This window comes from Phalacrocorax aristotelis, chromosome 17, assembly GCF_949628215.1.
Source record: "Phalacrocorax aristotelis chromosome 17, bGulAri2.1, whole genome shotgun sequence".
NCBI lineage: Eukaryota > Metazoa > Chordata > Aves > Suliformes > Phalacrocoracidae > Phalacrocorax > Phalacrocorax aristotelis.
Window position 1 is genome coordinate 7,024,871 of NC_134292.1, and position 21,985 is coordinate 7,046,855.

Here is a 21,985-nt window from a genome sequence, read left to right on the forward strand (position 1 = left end):
CCCGCGACGAAGCCGGGCGCGGCCGCCCATCCGCCAGCACCGTGGCCGGGCAGGAGTCGCGGGCCGCGCTCCCGCCTGCCCCGGCGAGCGGCGTCCTCTCCCGCTGCTCCGCCGGTGGGGCTGAGGCCCTCGCCGCGTCCTCCCGGACTCGCTCTGCCCTTAATCCCACACCCGCGGCCCCCAAAAGCATCTCGGGGGGTATTTTCGAAGCGGCTCTGCCGTCTCCCCGCACACCGTCCGGGCGCGGTGGGAGCCGCACACGGGGAGCTCCTTGGAAAAAGGGGAATTAACCAGGAATTATCTTTACCGATGAGATCCCGTGTAAGTGGCGAGTTGTTTATCGCAGCCCCGGCCGAGCCGCCGCCGCCCTGCGCGTGTGTCGCGTCGGGGATGCCAACAAGGTGCCTCGGGAAGTGCTTTGTCGCCCACTCGTGTTTTAAAACCCGTCCTTTCAACCGGGACGCGGCTCCTCCACGCCCGGCTGCACCACGTCGAGCCGGTGCCGTGGCCGGAGCGGGAGCCGCCGCATCCCCGTGCTGGTGGGGGTGGGTGTGTGGGTGTGTGTGTGTGGGTGTGTCCCTCCCCGGGCTGAGAAGAGCCGGACTTCGCCCCGCCGAGGGCTGAGCGCCCACCGCCCCGGTAAGGCGGGCTCCGACAGGGGTCTGGGCTTGGGGAGCCCCCCGGGAAGGGCAGCGCCGCCCGCCCGCCTCCTCCCGTCCCTCCCTGCGCTCCCCGCCCCGCCGCGGCCCGGCCCCCGCTCCTCCCTCAGCCCCCGCCGCGTTCCTCGGGGCGCCGCGGCCCATTCCCCGGGCCTCGGGGCGCGGCCTACGCGGCGGCCCGGCCTGAGGCGCAGCCCCGCGGCGGGGCGGCGGCGGCGACGCCCCGGGCATCCCGCAGGTGAGAGAAGGCCGGGGGGCGGCGGCCGGGGGGAGCGGTCGGGCCGGGGCCCGTCACGGCCGCGGCGCTGAGGGGAGGGCGGCCGCGCCGGGCCCGGGATGATGCAGCAGCGGCCGGGGGGCTCCGGCCCGGTTCCCCCCGCCCCGAGGTCCCGCCGTGCGCGGGTCTCTGGTGCCTTTCCCGGGGTGACAGTGGCCTCCGCGCCCCCGCCACCCTCGGAGCGGGACCCTGCGGTGATATTGATACTCAATTTCAGCCATGCTTAGCAGCTGTAGCGTCCCTTAGGCGAGGACTTGTCTTTTGGGGGTCTGCTGCGCTTGAGGGGATGTAGCAGGGCGAGGGGCGAGTTCCCGAAGGTGTTGTTTTCTTAAAAGCTAAATCTCCAGGCGGGCTGTCGTATCGTGACCCCCAGGAATAAATCTATGTTAAAACCTGGTCTCCTTTGCCTGTTCTACATAAAACGCCTGGCTTTCTGATACGTGATGAGTTGCAAACATTCAGCAAAAAGTCAGAAGCACCTGGTTTCTGGTTCTTCCTTGTCAGTAGAGCAGTTCAGTAAATATTTCTTTCTTTAATATCTCAAGCATAAAATGTCGCTAAGAACAACTGCAGATACTCCTTTATTTTGGTAGGTTATGCAAGATGAGCGAGCAGACTTGGGAGTTGTTTTGTGGATGAACAGCGCTAGGATTTCTTGATTTCTTTTATTTGTACAAACAGTCACTCTGCAGGCCGTGAATCTGCATGCATCTGAAATTCTTGACAGCTGGCTCTAGCTTTGGTACAAAACCACACAACTGCTTTAAGAAAAAAAAAAAAAAACAACAAAAAACCACACAAACCAAAACAAAACCGAGAAATGTGTTGCTGTAGAAGGCAGAGACACTGGGTTTGGCAGCAATTTAAGCAACTGAAAGTAGGTTGCAGTTACCGTGGAATTGTTCTGACGTGTTCGTGTACTGTTCTTTCACAGTGGTGCTTGAGAAAGACAGGCTGAAGGTCTTGTTTTAAGGTAACTTCTTTTCCCATCATACACAGTACATTTGACAAGCAAAGTTAAGCTTTCTGGCAGTGCTTTTATTAAATTCCTAGCTTCCTGAGCAGTGTTAGAGAGCTGTGTGCACCAGCTAAAGCTCTTAGGGCAGAGCTGTGGGAAGGCAGGGAGGGACTGAATACTTAACAGTTACGTCTTGAACTTTTTTGGATGCTTTCAGTCAGGGCTGAGAGGTGAAATGAGTTTTTTCCCTGTTTTGTTGAAAAAGGGGAGACGTAGGTGGGGAGATCAGCATCCTAGTGCTGGAAAGTTTAAAGGCATGGTTTTAATTCTGTTTAGAGGGGTGGTCCCACGGGATGCGCTAAAACCACCCCCATCCACAAGACTGTACTTAACATAGTGTGCTCCAGAACTGGTTCCCAGTTCGCTGGAGCTGGTGAAGATGAAGGGGTCTGGAGTAAATTTTAAAACAGTATTTTCTTTATTAGGTTTTCTGGGAAACCTCTTCTGAGAAAGGGATGAGAAATCAAGGAAGGTGAAATAGCAAACATGGCACTGATGCTTTTTTTTTTTTTTTTTAATTGGACGAGCCAATGCATTTGGGAAACAGGGTCAGTTTTGAGGAAGGAACTCAGAGCCTGAAAGTGTCCCAGTTTTATGTGTTAGTCAAAGATACTGCGCTGTTGTCACTCATCTTTTAAATCAACATATGTTAGATGATACTATTTTGCTTCTCTGTGAAGCTGCATGAAATTGCTCAGTTGTTTGTTAAGCATCTCTTCACAGGTTACTGACGTCCTGGCTACAACCACTGTTGTGTTTTCTAGCGTGCAAATAGGATTTCTTCCCCCTCCAGTTTTGCTTTGCCCTCCAGTTCAGTTTATTCAGTTCCAAAGAGTGGTGGAAAAACATTGTTATAAAATTATCCTTGAGGTTTGTCTTCTGCCAAGGCAAGGTGCTAGGCTAGCTTTTCAGCTCCCAAGAAAAGTGTTGCTGATGTGGCTTATTCCTTTATCCTTTGTTTTTTTCTTTCTTTATTTTCTGCCCACTGTCAGTGATTCAGACCAGATAACACTGGGAGTTCTTTCAAATGTCCTCAAAATGAGAAAACAGCAGAGTGTAGCAGCCATGCTGCTGGAGTCATTAACTTCGAGTTCATCAGATTTTTCCACTTCTTTTGTGTAATGACATGGGCTTTTCATATCTGCTTCCTTTCCAGCCAGTAGGAATGTTTTGGATCCTGGTCTGTGTTGATAATATCACTTTTCTTTTTTCTTTTTTTTTTAACAGCCACAAGTGAAGTTACTTAAACTGTGCTTAAGCAATGCAAACTCCTTTTTTTTATAGCTGCATGTTACTGAGACGTGTTTAAAGTCTTTTACATACCCATGGCCACCATGAAAGTGTTTATCATGCTCTTAAGCACGCAGCTATGAAATCCTCTGCACTTGCAGTGCTTGGATGAATGAGCTGCGTGGAACAGTGTGTTGTTACATTTTGTACGGTCTTTGAGAGTTATGTGGCTCACGTTGTTAAAAATCTATATATGAAATGGTAGATTCCTCAGAGGCTGAAGACTGGTTATCTGTGTTACAGATCATTTAAGTCTTATTCCCTTTTGCCCAGCTTCATTTACAACAGTAATCATATTTTTTATGTTTCATAAAGTAGTATAATAAATGTTAGATTCAGTATGGGTAGCATGAAGCCCCCAGACACCATAGACTAAATACTCGCGCCTTGGGCTGCAGCGCCCTTTCACTTTTAATCTAAGTTTCATGCAAACAAGCTAATTAGATTTGTATCTTTTCATGCTGCGCATTTGTGTTTGGCAAGAGGAAGTCGGTTCAGATCGCCACATTTATCTTCCCACCCTACGGGCTGAGCAAGCACGTAACACCCAGGTTCTAGGGGGGGAAGCGTAGCTTTTCAGTCTAGTCAGGTGCATGGAGTACAGAGTATTCACGGTATACGAGACCAGTTAAGTTATGTATGTAAAGCATGTATGAGTTAATGGGAGTTCTTATTTATTGCTGTAGGACTTTGCATCGTTCAGAGATGCTACATGAACCAGGCAGTCTCGGAGTTGAAGATTAAGAAGAGGGCGGTCAGTGGGTCACTGTACTGCTGTTTTCGTTTTGAGGCTACAGCGAATCCATCCCCATACCTGAAACTGAGTCAGCAGCTGCGCTGCTGAAGCTATGCCTGTGCACTCAGCACCTCCCTACATTTCTGAATGCACGTTCCTCATGGTACAGATTATTAGCTTTATTCATGTGTTTCTTTCTCCTCCCCGTTGCCTTGCTCGCTTACCTACGCTACCCCAATGCAGCCACTCAACAACAGGTCAGAACTGTGCTAGCTAATATGACTGCAGATATAGATTTGTTTTGATCTCTGAACCTTAGAGATGGATATCATAACCTCTAATATAGAAAACATGCTAATTTATTGTCTTAAAATCTGTGAGAGCAAATCTGGCATGTAGCTGGAAGGAACTACCCTTTCTCGTCCTAGGAAAACACCCCCTCAGCAGGTGAGCATTGGTGAAAATGGGGGATACAAGAGACATCTGTCCTCACCTGGATTCCATAGGAGAGGTGACCAGGGATGATCTGCTGCTCAAATCCAAGGTATGGGGTGTTCTAGTTGTCAGTCCTTTCCCTTTTAGCTATTGTGCATGGGATTGCATGTTGGCTTTTTGAAGAAAATGCTGCCTATGTCCATAGAGGAGAGGCAGAAACTCTTCTTCCAGTGCTGATGTACCCTGCACAGGCGCCATAAAGTAAGCCTTTGTTGACCCATTTCTCACTGTCATTTTATCCTGCTGAAACGTGTCACTTAGATAAAACGCTGCAAAGTGTATATTTAATTGGAAGTGTGATACTAAGAAATGAAACACTGTGAGCTGTAGGTTGGCGAGGCCTGTCTTACGGAGAAGTTTCCCACTCTTGAGGGACTAGGTTACTTAAAAACCAAACAAGCAAACAAACCTTCTTTTATCATGAATATGCAGGGAACTTGCCAGTCTTGTGGAGCTGTGGGACCAAATCTCTGGGCTTGTCTTCAGGTAAAAATGGCTTGCTATTTGTGTGCATGATATGGTGGGACTTCTCTTTAATATAATAATAATAATAAAAAAAAGAAAGTATTGTCCTAAAAAAAAAAAGTGGGTAGCAATGAGGGGGTTCACAGCAGAACTATGCACTGTTTTTTGATGGATTCTGAGGAAAAGAATCCCTAGATTAAAGGCTAATGCTGTCAGAATATGCCGAGATGTAACAGTTCGCTCCTCACAGGCGATTGCCCCCTGGTCGTCCCATTAGGAATGAATAAAATGCCCAGCATTGACTGTTGGCTGGGTCCTGCCTCTGCTGGCAACCGGGAAGGGAGGCTGCAAGTGTGAGACTTCAGAGGATGTTTCTCAGGGCAGCGAGGCAGAAAGGAATGACGGGACATGCGGGTGGGCAGGGGCGGTTTATTTTTACACTGGAATGCCCAGACGTTTTGAGACTGCTCAAATGAGCTGCCCATTGGAGCAATTGCCTTGGAATGGTGCCTTTATGTGGGTGCAGACCTCGTTCCAGGTTTTCTTTCTTAAATCAAACAATTCCAGTTTTCTGTCTTATTCTGGGCTCTGAATAAAAAGCAGGTTAGAAAACTGGCAAGATCAATTCTGAAGTTGCAGCTGGTGGTGGGACTGGAGTTTCAGACTATTTTGTGCAAGGTCTAATCTGGTGTGCCCATTGTACTTTTGCTTTTTCTCTCACTAGATCGGTTGTTCTTATGTTGGTTGTGGGGAGTCCTTTGCTGACCACAGCACACTTCATGCACAGGTGAGCTTTTTTTCTGTTGTCCATCTTCAGACAGACAGCGTTGGATTCTTCCTATTACCTGATCCTCCACTACCCTATTCTGGTAATCCTGTGCTTCAACTTGAGCCAGCTGTCAAATGAGATTCATTATTTCACCTTTTAATTTTTAGGCTAAAAAGCACAACCTGACGGTGAATCTGACCACTTTCCGGGTCTGGTGTTACGCTTGTGAGAAGGAGGTGTTCTTGGACCAGCGGCTGGCAACGCACACGCAGTCGCCGCCAGTGAAGTTCTCTGAGCCGGTGGGTCTGTGTCACAACGTGGCAGGGCTGAAGGCTTGGCAGGGTTTTTGTTTACCTGTTGCAAAATTAGCCAAGAGGTTTCCGCTATTGTCCAGGCTTTTGTTGCAATGGGAACTCTTTTGCTGAAAGTGGCTAGCTGTAGCCAGAGGACCAATACCCTTACCTTATAGGATGTCCCAGCAAGAAGACTTCCAGATGACCTGGATATCTATTCTGACTTTATTTTTAGCCTTTCCTAGCCTCTTTCATGGGGCGTCTGTTTCTGGGAGGAACCACAACAGCTGTCACGTCCTCATATTCAGTGCATGGCCCATGGATGTTTTAGCTGTCAGACCAGAAACACATGTACTTGTGACACTGCTGCGTATTCCTGCTGCTTCTCTTACAATGTGTACTGGAAGCAGTAATGGTATTATTTCCACTCCCTCCTTGCATTACTGAGAAGGGTAGACGGTGCAACTGGTTCTTTCCTCTCCAGCGTGCTGTTTTGAAGGGCTGGCTTAATGGATGTGTAAGATAATACCTCTCACAACTCATCTTTTAAAGCAGGCCTCTCACTGATACTTCTCTGTCTTTAATCTAGGATTCTCCGTTGCCTGCTCACCCTTTGAAAGCTGTTCCAATTGCAGTGGCTGATGAAGGCGAATCTGAATCAGAGGATGATGATTTGAAACCAAGAGGTAACTGCATCGAGTGGATGAAAGGGCTATGAGGAGAACTCTGCAATCTGTAGGACCTGCACTGAGAGGTTCCTAGGAGCAGAGTGTGGAGACTGCCTAGGAAGGGCTGAATTCCCTCTCCTTTGGGGAGAAATGTAGAAAGCAGCACGTCTGGAAAGTGTTTGATGCCTGTCTTGTTTGTGCTTTAGGCCTTACTGGAATGAAAAATCTTGGGAACTCCTGCTACATGAATGCAGCACTTCAGGCTCTCTCTAACTGGTAGGCATTAGGGCCTTTCAGTAGAGTCTTTACTAGACTTCACTAAATATCAAAAGTGGCAGCTTCATCAGTCTTGCAAAGAGAGATCAGCCAGGCTAGGTGCAGAAAAAGGTACTGTTTGTTTAGGGCAATGGAAGTTTTACAGTAGGAAACTGAGTGAATAGCCAGCTTGTGGATACATACGAGACTTATGTTTGGATGAGTGCTGGAAGTAAAAATTCACAATTTCTATTGCAACAGAAAAGTGTTTATCGCATGGGAAGGCATGTCACATCTCTTTGTTCTCCCCAGTGATATTGTTTGAACAGCCCATATCCTAAAATATTCTATAGCCATCCTGCTGAGAGCCAAGTCCAGGATCTCTTCTCTATACTGGGAACAGACTCAGATCAGCCTTTTTATTTGTTTCAAGTTAGGAGACAAGTCTGCATCTGGAATCACTTCTTCCCTTGATTTAAGAAACCAGTATCTTAAGCATGATTTCAAAGAGGCATGCATTTAAGTTCTGATAAACCCTTAGATAGAAGCAGAGGAGAAATTTCTGTGCACTCAATTCTTTTTTCCTCTTGTAGCCCACCTCTCACACAGTTTTTTCTGGAATGTGGTGGACTGGTCCGTACAGATAAGAAACCAGCACTCTGCAAAAGTTACCAGAAGTTAGTGTCTGAGGTTTGGCATAAAAAACGGTGAGTGGTCGCTACCTAATCCAACCTGGACAGGTGTCCTAGTTACGTTAGTCCTGAAGTCTGGCATCAGCAAAGAGGAAATCTGATCTTCAGGGATAAGTGCATTGTCTAAGGCAGTCAGTTCAAACCCTACATAGATGGGTATGTGAGGATTCCCACATATCTAGGAGATCCCGTGTCCTGCTATTGGTGATAAAATGGGCATATTGATGTCAGTTTAAAGAATACATCATTAACGTTATCACTTTAAAAAGAAAGAGATTTTTTTTATATATAGCTTCCTTGTTGGCAATGAACAAAAAGTGATGGAGTAAGGGAATACTCGTGGCCATTTCCGAGTATTTTGCATGGATTGACCAGCACTTAATTGCACTGCTCTTGATTAGCAGAGGGATTGATGATTTGGATGGAAAAAGTGATACAGTGATTTTTACCAAAGATAGTGGAAAATGCAGGTGATGTTTTGGGAAATGTTTGCTATTGGTTCACATTCTAGACCAGTTCAAAGGATAGTGTAAAATAATGCGGCTTGTTTAAATCTGAGGATGTCTGCTCTGTGCAATCAATTGGAAAAAATCAAACGAGGAATTTAAATGGCATTGCATGTTTGTTTCGTGTTAGTTGTCAACAAGGGATATGTAAGATACAGAGCAAAAGTGAACTGTGTCTTCCTGGAAGAGAAGGCTGTAGGCTTTGAAGCAATATAATGTCATTTTAATAGTGGGTTTGATTTACCTCATTACTGGGTGGCCAGCCCACCCAGATTTTCAGACAGACGTGGTGCTACAAAATCAAACCAAGTAACTAATTGCAAAACCCTGATCTGGAAAGAATCACTTGAGACAATTCAAAGTGTGGACAGAGCTTTAAGTTAAATGTACTGTAGAGTCTCTCTGGAAGGACAGACTGCAATGACTGCGACATGTTTCTGTCTCTCAATTTGTGTGCCGTCCAGCTAATAGAGAAATACACACCCAAGCTTTGCAGGTGCATGATTATCTTACGTCCTCTTTAACTAGTTACCACACCCTGTTATATGGCTTACTAGACAAACTGGCTCCAGGTCTGATAAGCAAACTAACTTCTTTTTTTTTCTTTTCTTTTATTTTTTTCCATGTCTAAACAGCCCAAGTTACGTTGTTCCAAGCAGTCTCTCCCATGGAATTAAACTCGTCAACCCCATGTTCCGAGGCTATGCACAGCAGGTGGGGCCTCAACAAAACATGCCATTATTCCAAAGATGGTGGGATTTTTCTTCCTGCAGTGGTGATGCTTGTGTTCAGAAGGAAGAGCTTGAGCTCAGGGGTCATGCCCATTTTGTGTCAGTATTAGTGATCTGATAGTGCACGTGGGTGGGATTTAGGGGACCTGGGTTCTCTTCCAGGCTCTGCCTCTGGCTTGCTGGTATCCCATCAGTGCATTTTCCTGTGTCAGCTTTCTCACCTCTGAAATTATGATGGCCACCTCCTTTATAAAGGGCTTTGACATCTATTGATATGTGCTATATGAGAGTTAGGTATTATTTATTCATGTCAGAGCTGAGAAATCTGGATAAATCTTTTAAAAAAAGTCAAAGATAGGACTGTTCTATATTCTTTGTCTGGGGAATTACAGCAAACTAAATCCTACTTAAAGATAGTGTCCTTTTTCTCCTTTGAAGTTTTGATCAGTTTTGATCAGTGTATCTCTTGTGTTTATTCTTTAGAATAAAATGTAAACCTCAAACTATGATTAGAAAATTTACAGGAGAAGTGACAGTACATCTGAACTGTGATACTGACAGGAAATCAAAACAGAGGATAAAAATAATGATTAATGAAAGAACTTCTATATTTGTCTTCGATGTGAAGAACGTTGGCTTGGAAAACTCTCAGCTGTAAAGAGATAAAATTGAAAGGAAGACAGGGCAGGCTAAAAGCCAAATGTCCATAAAATAACAGAAACATCATAATTAACTTCTGGAGTTGTCAAAATACCAAGTCGCTTTCCAGCAGGTCCTTTGAAGCCAATGTATCAGCTCTTTTACCATGTATTATAAATGTAGGAGCTTGCACCTAGACTGTGCAGTCTTTGGTTTCTGGTTCTATTCCCTATTTATTAAAGATTTTAATCTGCCCTCTCTACAAAACGGATTGCTGTGAGCAGAAGTCAGTGTTCATGAAAGTTTTTTTTGTGGGTTAGAGTCTATTCTCTATAGGCCGCTGTTTTCATTACATTTCTCCTTGTCTCGCCTCTTATCAGTGGTAAACCCCTGATAAATAAGCTCATGGTTTGCATGCTCTGGCTGCTCTCTGGCTTTTCAGTGTCTTTCAGCTGAAGACGTTCAGATAAAAATTGGGCATTTTATCATTTAACATTTATGTAGCAGACAGACTTCTTGGTACATCGCCACGGTACTCTCTGCTTTACTGGGGTCTCCTTGTGTAGCAGAGGTGGCTAACCTTTGTGGGCAGCATTGAAAGAAGCTGCGAGTGGAGCCGTCTCTTCCTTTGCCCCTCTTCTTTGCCCCATTTCTGGATGGATACTAACATGGAATTACTCCTGGTTTTCAGGACACTCAGGAGTTCCTGCGATGCCTGATGGATCAACTTCACGAAGAACTGAAAGAACCAATTGTTGCAGAGACGAGGGATTTGGATACCAGTGACCAGGATGACAAGCGAGAGGGTGACCGAAGTCCTTCGGAGGATGAGTTCCTCTCCTGTGACTCAAGCAGTGACAGGGGTGAAGGAGATGGTCAAAGTCGGACTGCAGGGGGCATGGGCAGCGGCTCCCTGGCAGAGACAGAGCTGTTGATCCAGGATGAGGCAGGGAGAGGGATCTCTGAGAAAGAGAGGATGAAGGACAGAAAGTTCTCCTGTGGCCATCGGCGCAGCAACTCAGAGCAGGTGGATGAGGACGCAGATGTTGATACTACTATGATGCCAGTTGACGGTAGAGCCTCACCTGAGGTGCTGCCAGCTCCCCGTCCTGCCAGCCCATGTAGGACACCAGGTATAAACCTTTTCCAGTCATGTTATTTGTGAGAAGACGTGTTATCATCCTCCAGCAGTTGTAGTGCAGTGGCAAACAATACATAACGTGACTGTTCCTTCTATGGGTTTCAAAAGGTTTTGCATCCAAGGCTTTATTTGGTGTCCCTGGCAGTAGTTCTGTCTTTGTGCACAATTGCTTCTGTAAGAAAACGTAATGTGTGACCTAGAGGGGTGCTTAGCTGGGCTAAAGTACTACGGAACGGAGTAAAAACCGAATCCTGAAGGCAGCGATAGCTGCCTCTGTCAAACCTGCAAATGCTGTGTTTGTGCCTTTTCCTAATGTAAGAAAAAGGTTTTATATGTCTACATTGCTTTATCTGGTAGGCTGCCCTGGAGAGATATTAGCTGTGGAAAAGGCATGGAAGAAGGTATTTGTGAGTGTTGGACAGTGGGCTTTGTGGAGAGAAACAGGAGATGCACAATTTGTGCATTTTTATGTCTTAGGGAAAAGAAAAGAGCAGCAGTTAATGTGTAGGTGTGGAGTCACCTCAAACTGAACATATCCGATCTTTCAACACTTCTTTTATGTAAGAGCCTTACTCTGCCAACTGGCACTGAAGAAGCAATGCTGTTTATGTGGATTAGTGATACAGGCGCGAGCTGTAAACCCTAATTAGTCATAAGTGTGAAAACATGGCGGGTTGGTGTTTTTTTTATATATATGTGTATATATATAATTATTAGTTGCTCAGTATAGCCCTGTATGCACTCTTATCCATGCACCGAGGAAGCAATGTCTGCCAAGCTGTGCAAGCAGGACAATTAATAAACATAGAACTGTGCGTACTGGGAGAGGTTCTGAGCTGGAACGCCGAGCTGGGCTGACGCTGACTGCGGTAGGGTTGCCTTTCATAACTGGGGTTTTCACCAGTGCTCTTCTCCCTCCCCATTTTCCCCAACAGAACCTGACAATGATGCCTATGTGCGCTGCTCCTCACGCCCCTGCAGTCCAGTCCATCATGAAATGCACTCAAAGCTCTCCAGCAGTCCTCCTCGCTCCAGTCCTGCCAGGCTTGGACCTTCCTATGTACTCAAGAAAGGTAGTGCAAAGATTGTATGCTGGGGGCAAAGCGGGGAGCACATAGAGGAGGGATTCATTTGCAGAAGAGAGAAGGAATCATCATTGTGATTCTTGGTTAACAATTGGAAGAGTGCTGATTCCCCTGGACATCGGTGCTTTCTAAACTCGTACTAGGCAAACACTACAGTAAACCTGCAGGTAAAATCAAGCTCTGGGCACAACAGATGCTCTACTGTGCTCTTATATGGGAGCCTGAAATGACTTCCATATCTGCATCTGCATGCTGTGTTTGTTATTAATAAAATGGATATGAAGTCTCAGGGACAAGCTGTGTCCCTTTAGGGGAGTGTGGAGGCACGTAAACATTTGTCTGCCAGACCTGAATTTCATAACGTGTGGGCCAAAGAACTGTAAGATGATGTTACCAAAAGAGAGCTTCCTGTCTCTGAGACATCTTAGGCTCACAATAATAGAATTAAGGCTGCAGATGTCAATCCAGCGCTGGGAGCATTGTTAGGCTTCAGAGTGGAGCCTGGCTTCTGTTGTTATCAAACTGGTCTCTTCATCACAAGCAAATGGCAAAATGAAATCCCTCAGCATTGCGTAGCCTGCGAGCACAATGGCATGTGCTTACACCACTGTCCCTACAGCTGTTCAATAATGGCATTCTTTCCTCGGCTGTCCCCCAGCCCCCTTGGCTGAGGTCAGCACAGCCACAGATGTTCTGGCAGGATAAAAAGCACTCTGTCTCCATGCACGTGTGCGTGGGGAAAAGGGTTTGTTATTAAACAAAACTTTGTGTTTGGCCAGTCCCTGCTGTGGAGAGTCCTCTCCAGTGCAAGAACCTGGGGAACACATGGTAAATGTCAGAGGGATAAAAAAAAGGACAAAGTACACAGGCAGGTTAGGGCGGAGAGGAAGTAAAGTGTAAAGCTTAGAGCAAAATGTTGCAGGACCCGAGAAAAGCAGGGACTCTCTGTGGAAGGGTCAGGCTTCTAAAAATGTAGTAGGAAGAGGGAGAGAGGATTTCCAGTAAGACAATTTCTGCCTGCTGAGAGCTGGCACGTTTGTGTTGGATCAGTTGGCTACCTCCCCCTTTCTTGTGCCATGCGAAGCAGCAATGTTCTTTGTGTCAGTTTAGTGCGGGCTCCACTGTCTCACTGGCATGCAAGTGGTGTCTGAACGTGCAGGACAGCACTTGTCCTGTGTTCTTCTTGTGTGGCTGCATGACTACGGAGACGGGAGACTGGGAAGGAGTTGCTACATGGTGGGGCTTCTTTGTCTGTCTTTCAGCCCAGATGCAGGCTTCTGGGAAGAAGAAGAAAGAACTTCGCTATCGCAGTGTGATTTCTGACATCTTTGATGGCTCCATTCTCAGCCTGGTGCAGTGCCTCACCTGCGACAGAGTGAGTATTCTGGTGGCTGTCAGTCAAAGAGCAGAGTCTTCTGGCTTGTAGATTTCTTAAGAAATAGTGCTCCTATTTCCAAACTCTGTGGGATGCTGTAGGCTTTCTAAAATGACAACAGGTGGATGGCAGAGGAGGTGTGAGAAACCCGCCGTGCCAAGAAGTCATATTTCTCTGTAGGGGTCTTGTTGCTTATCTGTGCTACCGAGTTGGCCTAGCAATATCACATTCACATTAGAAAACTGATTACAGTGCTACAAAAATCACAACAAAAGTAATCCTGCTGACAGCAGTGAAGAATAATTAGCCAGAGCAAGTTGCTGTTAGTGCCAGCTCAGGTTTCTAGCCTAGACAAAATCCAAGCAGCGATAAAAGGTGATGAAGGTCAGGACCCAGCTCCATTACATGCACAGGAAACTCAGATCTCTTCCTCTTGGATGTTTCCAGGTTTCTACGACAGTGGAGACGTTCCAGGACCTGTCACTCCCAATCCCAGGGAAGGAGGACTTGGCCAAGCTGCACTCTGCCATCTACCAAAACGTGCCAGCTAAGGCAGGGGCATGTGGGGACAACTATGCCTCACAAGGCTGGATTGCTTTCATCATGGAGTATATCCGGAGGTGTGTTCCCTATGCAGGACCTCATTTTCTGGGGTTTGCCCTGCAGTGCTGGAGGCAGCTCTCCCTAACCAGTGGTGTTTACACCAGAACGTCAGTCCTAACCATTCCTTGGGCAACAGCATGTGGTACCTCACAGGTCTTTGAGTCTTCTAATGTAAACCAGTTGCTACTGTTCCTCTAGTTCTGCCATACACCTTCAGATCTCTTGTGCAGCTGATAATCCCTCACTTACTCCTGCCTTTAGCTCAGACTTGCCCTCTGGAGCAAATTAATTCTGGTGTAGTTTTCCAAATAATTTCCAGTTTGAGCAATCACATTAGGAACATCAGCTGAGAGAAATCATGCTTTCCTTGCTCCTCTGGGATGTGTGATGAGCTTAGCACCTACACTAGAAGGAAACCCATCATCCATTTGGGGTTTTGTACGCCAAAGCATCCAGCTGTTTTATGTATAACTTTCTCTTAATCTCCTCTCTTCTGCAGATTTGTGGTGTCCTGTATCCCTAGCTGGTTTTGGGGTCCTGTTGTGACACTGGAGGATTGCCTTGCTGCCTTTTTTGCAGCAGATGAGTTGAAGGGTGAGTTTTCTTGAGTGGAGTCTGGCAGCACAAAACAAGGAAAACTGCATGGAGGAGTATTTCGTGTGCATTTTGGAGGCAGATTAAATCTCCTGGAAATCCTGCCTCAGTGTTGCACTTAGCGACTGGCAGTACCAAATGTTGGCAGCTCAGCATCTCTGAGCAGAAGTTGAGTTTTCCCACCAGCTCAGGGCTGCAGCTTTTTCATTCTGAATCTGGGTGAGAGCGTCTTCAGCGAGGAGCAGACGTGGCTGTTGGTTGGTTGTGAGTGCTGGGGCTCCTGACCTGCCTTAGTTTCTTTGACTTCTCTATCCACTCCATAAGGTCTAGGGGACTTAAAGGATTTTCTGTATTCACTTGTGTCAGTGGACAATTGTATACTTTTCTGCTAGTTGACTGCACTCTCTTTTTGCCTGTGCTTATTGAGAGAGTGCTGTTTTTGATCTCTTCTTACCCTGGCTTCCCCAAGAAGTCACTTAAGTTGATTTCTCTGCACTGGATGGAAATGTGGTTGTATCAGCGTTGTGTGCTCTGAGTAACTGCATAATGGCTTTCTTCTCTTCATCTACAGGGGACAACATGTACAGCTGTGAACGGTGTAAAAAGTAAGTTTGTGTTATCTGTGTTCTGTTGTATCTCTGGAACTTTATTTCTCTGTACTGCTGTCAAACATTTTGCTGTGCCCTCTCCCAGGACATTTTGTCTGCTGAGTGGCATGTAAAACTCTTGCCTTGCCTGAAATTAGAGTTCTGGTCTTGAGAGGTCACTGATTGCAGATAGGAAGAGTGCTGGCTTTGCGGGTAAAAGAAAGGCAGAAGGATATGGACAGGGCTTGGCAGTATTGGAGCTATTGTGTTAGAAAGAAGAGGCATGACAAACTGCTCATGCCGTGCTTCATTTGGGAAGGATGCTGCAAAGAGCCTGGGTTTGTTGCTGCTGGCATTCAGGATTTGTCTTGGATTTCAAAGCAAGGAAGACCCAGCCAGAGCAGGTGTCTTTGGCATCCCTTTGCTTTAGAGATTTCTCACAGCTAGTTTCTTTTTCTCCCTCAGACTGCGGAACGGAGTAAAGTACTGCAAAGTCCTCCGTCTACCAGAGGTGAGTAAAAGCACCTTGTTTCCTAGTTTTCTTTCAGCAGCGACTGAGGAGGTGAGGAGGCTAGAGGTAGAACAGAAATAGCAGTTTGTTTTGGTGGCAAAGTCCTGTATCTAGACCAAAAGAGACTTCCCCATCCTAAGCTGACGAGCCAGCAGGATTCATGGCTAACAGGCAAAGAAGTCTTGCAAAGATCAGATGCACCGAGATGTGCTGTCGGATCAGAACACCCACAGCAAAACAGCACGTCGGTGTTCTCTGTCTTTGGTCTTTTAGATTCTTTGCATCCACTTGAAGCGGTTCCGGCATGAGGTGATGTATTCCTTCAAGATCAACAGTCATGTCTCCTTCCCCTTGGAAGGGCTGGATCTGCGACCTTTCCTAGCCAAGGAGTGCGTCTCCCAGATCACCACCTATGATCTCCTGTCGGTCATCTGTCACCATGGCACAGCAGGCAGTAAGTCCTCCTTCTGTGAGTACAGGCAGAGGTGAACAGGAACGAGATGAGCAAGAGCAACGCAGAAGTGTTTTCCAGGACTAGCCAACACCTCTTCTGGGGTGCAGTGCAATGTAGGACCCATCCCCTCCATTCCCAGGCTTGTGCAGCCTCTGCCCTTTGAAAAGTGAACCGAGCAGCTCCTGACAGATGCTCCGCAGCTATTTCAGTCTCACCACTGGGTTGGCTCAAACCCTTTCCCAATATTCAGTCTTGCTGAGGCCCTTTCCAAGGAGGGCAAATCAGGGTGACAGTGCCAGGCTCCCCTGCTCCTGCAAAGCTTGCCTGAACAGGAATTAGCCTTTTTTTTTTTTTTCCCCCTCAGCTCTCTCTCCATTCTCTGCCAGCATCTAATCCTGTTTGTGCTGCTGAGGTTATCCCAGGCCTGACTTCTGTCTGCACTCTGAATCCCAGCAGTGTCGTGTTTTCTCTCTTTCAGGTGGGCATTACATAGCCTACTGCCAGAACGTGATCAATGGCCAGTGGTACGAGTTTGATGACCAGTATGTCACTGAAGTCCATGAGACCGTGGTGCAGAATGCAGAAGCCTATGTCTTGTTCTACAGGTGAGCAGCGCCCTGGACGCTGCAGTCCTTTCCCGGTTGCAGAACACCTAGAAATGTGTTCAGGAAACTAAGTCTTCAGGAATCACTTATTTTCTCTTTGTTTCCCACCTTAAGGAAAAGCAGTGAAGAGGCTGTGCGAGAGCGTCAGAAAGTTGTGTCCCTTGCCAGCATGAAGGAACACAGTTTACTGCAGTTCTACATCTCTCGAGAGTGGCTCAATAAATTCAACACCTTTGCCGAGCCTGGTCCCATCACCAATCACACCTTTCTGTGCTCTCATGGAGGTAAGGCAGTGCTGCTGGACCTGGGAATAGCAACTCGCAGCTATACATTTATGCCCCAGAAAAAAAGCTCTGGCTGTAGCCCTGGTACAGCGTACGCTGCAGCAGGATCCGCTTCTTTGGCAGAAACTCTGGCCTGCTCAGGGAGAGATGAGACAATTACCCCATTGTCCTGCTGATCAGAGGCCCGGAGGGATTGTGTAGTGCTGGGAAACAACAGTTTTCAGTTCTCCATTTGTTTTCAAAAGCAAACCTGTAGAAAGCAGATAAGGCAGCACTTACCCCTGTTACCCTATCGGTAGGGTTGGCCTTCAGTGTTTGTGTGGAGAATGGAGCAAGCGCTACTGAAGAGAGCTGTTGCCACCTTCTACTGTTCTGCTTCTTCACCTGGCAGGCTGGGGAGCCCTCGTATTTATAAATAACCATGGAAATGAAGCGCTTGATTAGAAATTGAGGCCATGAATTAGGAAACCTCCACAGTTAATGAACTCTTGACTGGCTTCCATTAGCAGAGGAAGCGGATTCTGGAATCAGGGCGTTTTCAGCAAGCAAGATCTCCTTTTTCTTATTTGTGTCTTTACCCAGCAATAATGAGTTCCCTGGTTAACTCTCCCTCTTGCCTTTCCACCACAGGGATCCCTCCTAATAAGTACCACTACATCGATGACCTGGTTGTGATTCTGCCCCAGAATGTGTGGGAATATCTCTACAACAGGTGAATATGGCCGCTTCCTTCTTCCTCCCAATGAGTTTTGGTTTTTGTTTCACACCTTGGGCAGTGACCAGGGCATAATCCCTTCCCAGGGCACCTTAACGGTGTGCAGTACTCGGTGTGGGCTGGCAAAGTCTTGAGGAGGCTCTGGCAGGTACATCTAAACCAAACTGAGCCACATCAGTGCATTGTCCCAGGGCAGTATTGTGACCCTCGCCGTGTTGAGTACGGGCAGTACTCTCCATACAGAAAATGGCTGCAGCTGCACCTCCTTCACCAGCATCTGTAGCAGTATAAAAATCCATCTCTGTAGGATTCAGGGCTGGGAAGCATTTCCATTCTCCTGCAATTCTCCATTCCCCTCCCTCTCTTCCTGTGCTCAGGTTTGGGGGTGGCCCTGCTGTGAACCATCTGTACGTGTGCTCGATTTGCCAAGTGGAGATTGAAGCACTGGCCAAACGCAGGAGAATTGAAATCGACACCTTCATCAAGGTTCGTATGGGAAGCATCTGGAAGCAACCGCAAAGGGCAGAGGTGGGAAACAGAGACTTGTCACAGACAGTTAGTGGAAAACTCCTGCCCCTGTTTTCCAGAACAAGATCTACAGCAGGGCCAGGAGATTGACCTCGGGGTTCCCCGGTGCTAACAGCACAGGCAGGGGCAGCCAGAACAGGATAATGCTGTGCGTGGCTGCATGCAGACACAAAGTTTGAAACCATCCTAGTCTCTTGCCTGCTCTGGGGAGCAGGACTAGGTTGTAAGGAAGGCGGTAGAATTACAAGGGGTTCTTCTGAAGAACGGCAAGGCTGCCTTACAGTTAACAAAAGGGGCTCCGCTGGATGTCAGGAGTGACTAAATCCTTCCTGTGTGTCTCTGTTCTCCTCTGCTCTCCCAGCTGAACAAGGCTTTCCAGGCAGAGGAGTCTCCAAGTGTCATCTACTGTATCAGCATGCAGTGGTTCCGTGAGTGGGAAGCCTTTGTCAAGGGGAAGGATAACGGTAAGAAGCCAGAGACCTCTGGAGTCTGTCGGGGGTGAGAGGCAGAATGGAAACAAGTCTGTTTGCTAGGTGCACCTCCTCAGTGAGCACGGCACCTGCTTCGTGTGGCTGGTGTGACTTGGGGCTGGACAGAGTTCAGGCACCAGCAAGACTGCCTGCAGGTCCCCCAGGGCAGGGCAGAAATAACAAGAAAACTAGCTCGGAAAATAAGCTGAATCTGGTGTCAGTGTGGAAAGCAGAATGGTTTTCTGATGTGTTTGTTCTCCTTTTACAGAGCCTCCCGGACCAATTGACAACAGCAAGATTGCACTCACAAAACCAGGTGGCCACATGCAAGTTAAGCAGGGTAAGGCTTGTGCTTGCTGTCCTGTAGCGTTCCTCGAAGGTGCAGGAGAACGTTCCGCTGGATCTAGCTGTCCCCAGGGAAGCGGTCACAGAGCAAGATGGTGTTGCAGAGGATGACAGTCCTCTGCACGTCCCTGTGCTGACCGCCCTGAGTGCGGCACCGCAGTTCTCCATCGGCAGCTCCTGCACGACCAGCTTGCTGATGCGACTCGCCGCAGTGAAGCCTGCAGTCCCCCACCTCCCGCTGTTGCTGTTCCCCAGCCCCTTCCACCTCTCGCCTTTGCCCAGCATCGTAGCTCTGAGCTCACCTTGCTCCCTTCTTGTCTTTACTCAGCATCTGCTGTGATCCAGCTTGTGAAATAATGTTGCTTGTGCTGTTCTTGCTGGGCTCTCCTGCCAAGCAGAAGATGATTGCATTTGTACCTCTGTTATCTCTCAAAGCAACCATTTCTGCTTTCTCCCTCTGTAACCATTATGGCAAAGTGCTCTGCTTTCCCTGCTTTGTGCTTTGACCACTTTAGGTTGTCCCTCCTAGGACAGCTTGGAGGATGGTTTCAGGCTCTTCCAGGCAGCGCGACCCCAGCCGCCTGGGCTCGGTGTGCCTGAGCGCATGTGTGTAGGCCCCGGGGCTCTCGGAGCTCATTCTGTGCCGGGCATGAGAGGGGGTCAGGCAGCCCCTGGCCCCCGGCTGGTGCTGCTCAGCTCCTCGCTGGGAGAGGAAGAAGCAACCCCGCAGCGACTGGCTGTGCTGCCGTGGAGCCCCAGTGGCCTCCAGCAGCAGGCACCACTGCGGAGGGCTGGTGGGGACGGCTGTGCAGCGCGGGGGGCGTCGGCGGGTCTGGACCGTGCAGCTGCAGGAGCCACTGGCGCCTGGCTTTTCCTTGGGGTGGGCCTGTGCAGGGGGAGGTGGTTGGAGAGGATGTCCTCGTGTCGTGGCGCACCCTCCTTTCCCTCCAACACCTGCGCAGACCAAGGGCCCGCTGGCTGCGCGTCTGATTACCGCTGCCGTCCCTTTCAGGTGCTGACTACGGGCAGATTTCCGAGGAGACATGGATTTATTTAAGCACACTGTACGGAGGAGGCCCAGAGATTGCTATCAGACAGAACGTGGCCCAGGTCCAAGAACTGGAAAACCTACACGGGGAGCAGAAGATTGAAGCAGAGACGCGGGCTGTGTGATCTGTGCGGGATGGGGCAGGGAAGGTATGGCACAGATACGTCCGTGTGGGGATGGAAGGCTGGGGAGCCCTGAGGAGTCAAACCTCTTCCGTTGCGTGGTACCTGAAGGCGTGAGCAGCTCCCACCACCGCTTCCAGGGAAGGCAGGTTTCCTCCGCTGTCTTTTCAGGTGGCTTTGAATATGGGGGTGGTGCTGGGCAAGATTGGGAGAAAATCAGCTTCTCTGCAATTCACGTTTGCATAAAGCTGTGGTACAAGACTGCAGCCAGACTTCACCAGGATACGTTTTGACCCAAGCCCTCTCCCTTTTGTTTGCTTACAAGAAACCACCGCTCCCAGCTTGCCCCCACTGAACTGAGTCTCTGCTCCTTTGCAGGTTTTGCTTTTGGCACTTTTCTTTTTAACTCAAGTGTATAAAGATAATGAAACATTATTTATGTTTCCAGCAGGCAGTGTTGCAACTAGAGAAACCTGTTATTTGAAGCTGACTGAAGCCACAAGGTCTCCCGGTAGTTTTGTGCTGATGGTGCACAGCTGTCACAACTTCCTAGTTTTGCTCTTTATCTAATTCTTGCAAATTCAGTTGCAATCAGCCAAGACATTTTGAAAGAGGCCCTTTCTTTCTCCCCTAGTCCCTAAAGCCACACCTTCATGGTGCTGCAGAATTTTTTTCTCCTTGTGTCTGATTTCACGTGTTCAGCACGTTTTCAGAGGACAAAGCTGGAAGATGAGTCCTCCTTCCCAACGGCTTCCCACTGAACTCCTTCCGCTGAAGCTCCCGGCAGCTTTGTAGCTATGGGATGCAGCCTTCCGGGTGTTGAGCTCGCAGGGGCGGCACAGGAGCAGCTCAGACTCAGAGCTGGTAACGGGCAGAATCTGTTGGAGCAGGACACAGGACAGCCCTGATGCAGACTTTAGGACTCTGGTTCATAACCCCGTTCTCAGACCGACCCTGCCGTAAGCCGAGCTCTGTCTCCGCATCTGTCACGATGAGCAAAGGGTGCGTGAAGGGTGAGGAGCCCGTTTGTTTGCACAGAGCCTGTTCGGCTGGGGCGCCCCGGGCAGGGCGGCAGTTCAGTGCTGGGGAAGGGGCCTGGCTGAGCAGGGCCCGGGCTGCTGAGGCAGCTTTTTAGGAATGAGCTGCTTTCTGCGAACGAGCCCCCACCGGTGCGCCGAGGCCATTCCAGCTTCTCAATGCAGATGTCGTTTGTGTGCACAGTGGCTCATTTAATGACCAGAAATAACTGGCTCCCCAACCTACTGCTAACACAGCCACGGAGCGTCTGATAGCAGGCAGTGGCGACAGGAAGGAAGACAAAAAAGGCTAAACACTACTTTTCTCAGCAGGGCTATTCTTTAAAGTTCTTTGTTCATCTCGTAAGCCAAAAAGGCAATAGAGAAGTCTTTGCAAATGTCTGAGTGCCATTTCATGGAAGCAGAGCAAGGCAGAGGTGGCCTCTCATGGGCTGAGGAACCAAACTGTGTGTTCATGGCGCTGGAACCCGAACGATCCCGCAGCATCACGTCTGGCCTTGGTGGCACCAGGCTCAGCACGGGGCTGTGGCCTCCTGAGCGCCTCGTGGAAAAGGCGGCGGGAGGGAGGGAGAGGGGAGGCAAAGGCTGCTCTTTGAGAAAGTGGGAAAGGGTGTAGGAGAAGAGGAAAATGTGGCCTTCAGAATTTTATTTTTAGACCAAACGTTCACTGCAAACAGCAACTTCTTTAAAAAAGCATCTGTAAATGGTTCAGCATGTGACTTCTGTCCTGTTTATTGGATGCTTGTATATACCCAGCCAGGCCCGAGGGGAGGTCAGAGAATGAGCTACTGTTGGGATTTCTCGTTGTTTCAAGCTGTCTTCGTTAGCCACTGCAGCCGCCTTCGAATCTGCTGCAGCGCCTGTAGGGCTGCATGTCCGTGTTGTCTGTGCTGTTCAGAGGATGCTGTACAGATTGTAATAACACTCCTGTGCTTAAGTGTTCTACTTTGTGCTGAAAATGTGTTACAATAAATCCATGTGCATTCAA

General features: G+C 48.3%; 1 protein-coding gene across 12 annotated transcripts; it reads left to right on the forward strand.

Annotated features, from left to right (window-relative positions):
* The first annotated feature begins 20 nt into the window (after positions 1-20).
* On the forward strand, positions 21-21,985 carry USP20 (ubiquitin specific peptidase 20). 12 transcript variants are annotated; one of them, XM_075112543.1, is made up of 26 exons: positions 686-897; positions 1,871-1,909; positions 3,931-4,143; positions 4,409-4,524; positions 4,908-4,961; positions 5,665-5,727; positions 5,877-6,008; positions 6,592-6,688; positions 6,877-6,946; positions 7,519-7,632; positions 8,759-8,837; positions 10,185-10,626; positions 11,570-11,707; positions 12,982-13,094; positions 13,542-13,714; positions 14,197-14,291; positions 14,863-14,896; positions 15,344-15,389; positions 15,663-15,843; positions 16,322-16,448; positions 16,563-16,732; positions 17,363-17,444; positions 17,825-17,933; positions 18,337-18,439; positions 18,714-18,785; positions 19,803-21,985. In XM_075112543.1, the coding sequence occupies exons 4-26, from the start codon at positions 4,444-4,446 to the stop codon at positions 19,961-19,963; spliced, it is 2,736 nt and encodes a 911-aa protein (XP_074968644.1). In that variant the 5' UTR covers positions 686-897; positions 1,871-1,909; positions 3,931-4,143; positions 4,409-4,443; the 3' UTR covers positions 19,964-21,985. The 12 variants fall into 12 exon arrangements, with proteins under 12 accessions (XP_074968646.1, XP_074968652.1, XP_074968647.1 ...); XM_075112548.1 differs by having other exon boundaries at positions 3,931-3,998; XM_075112545.1 differs by lacking the exons at positions 686-897; positions 1,871-1,909 and adding an exon at positions 21-321.

Bases quoted from the DNA above. Each gene is read 5' to 3' on its own strand.
- USP20 (XM_075112545.1), top strand. From the start codon at position 4,444: ATGGGGGATACAAGAGACATCTGTCCTCACCTGGATTCCATAGGAGAG. The intron at 4,525-4,907 runs GTATGGGGTGTT...ATGAATATGCAG, and splicing joins ATCTGCTGCTCAAATCCAAG to GGAACTTGCCAGTCTTGTGG. The intron at 7,633-8,758 runs GTGAGTGGTCGC...ATGTCTAAACAG, and splicing joins GAGGTTTGGCATAAAAAACG to CCCAAGTTACGTTGTTCCAA.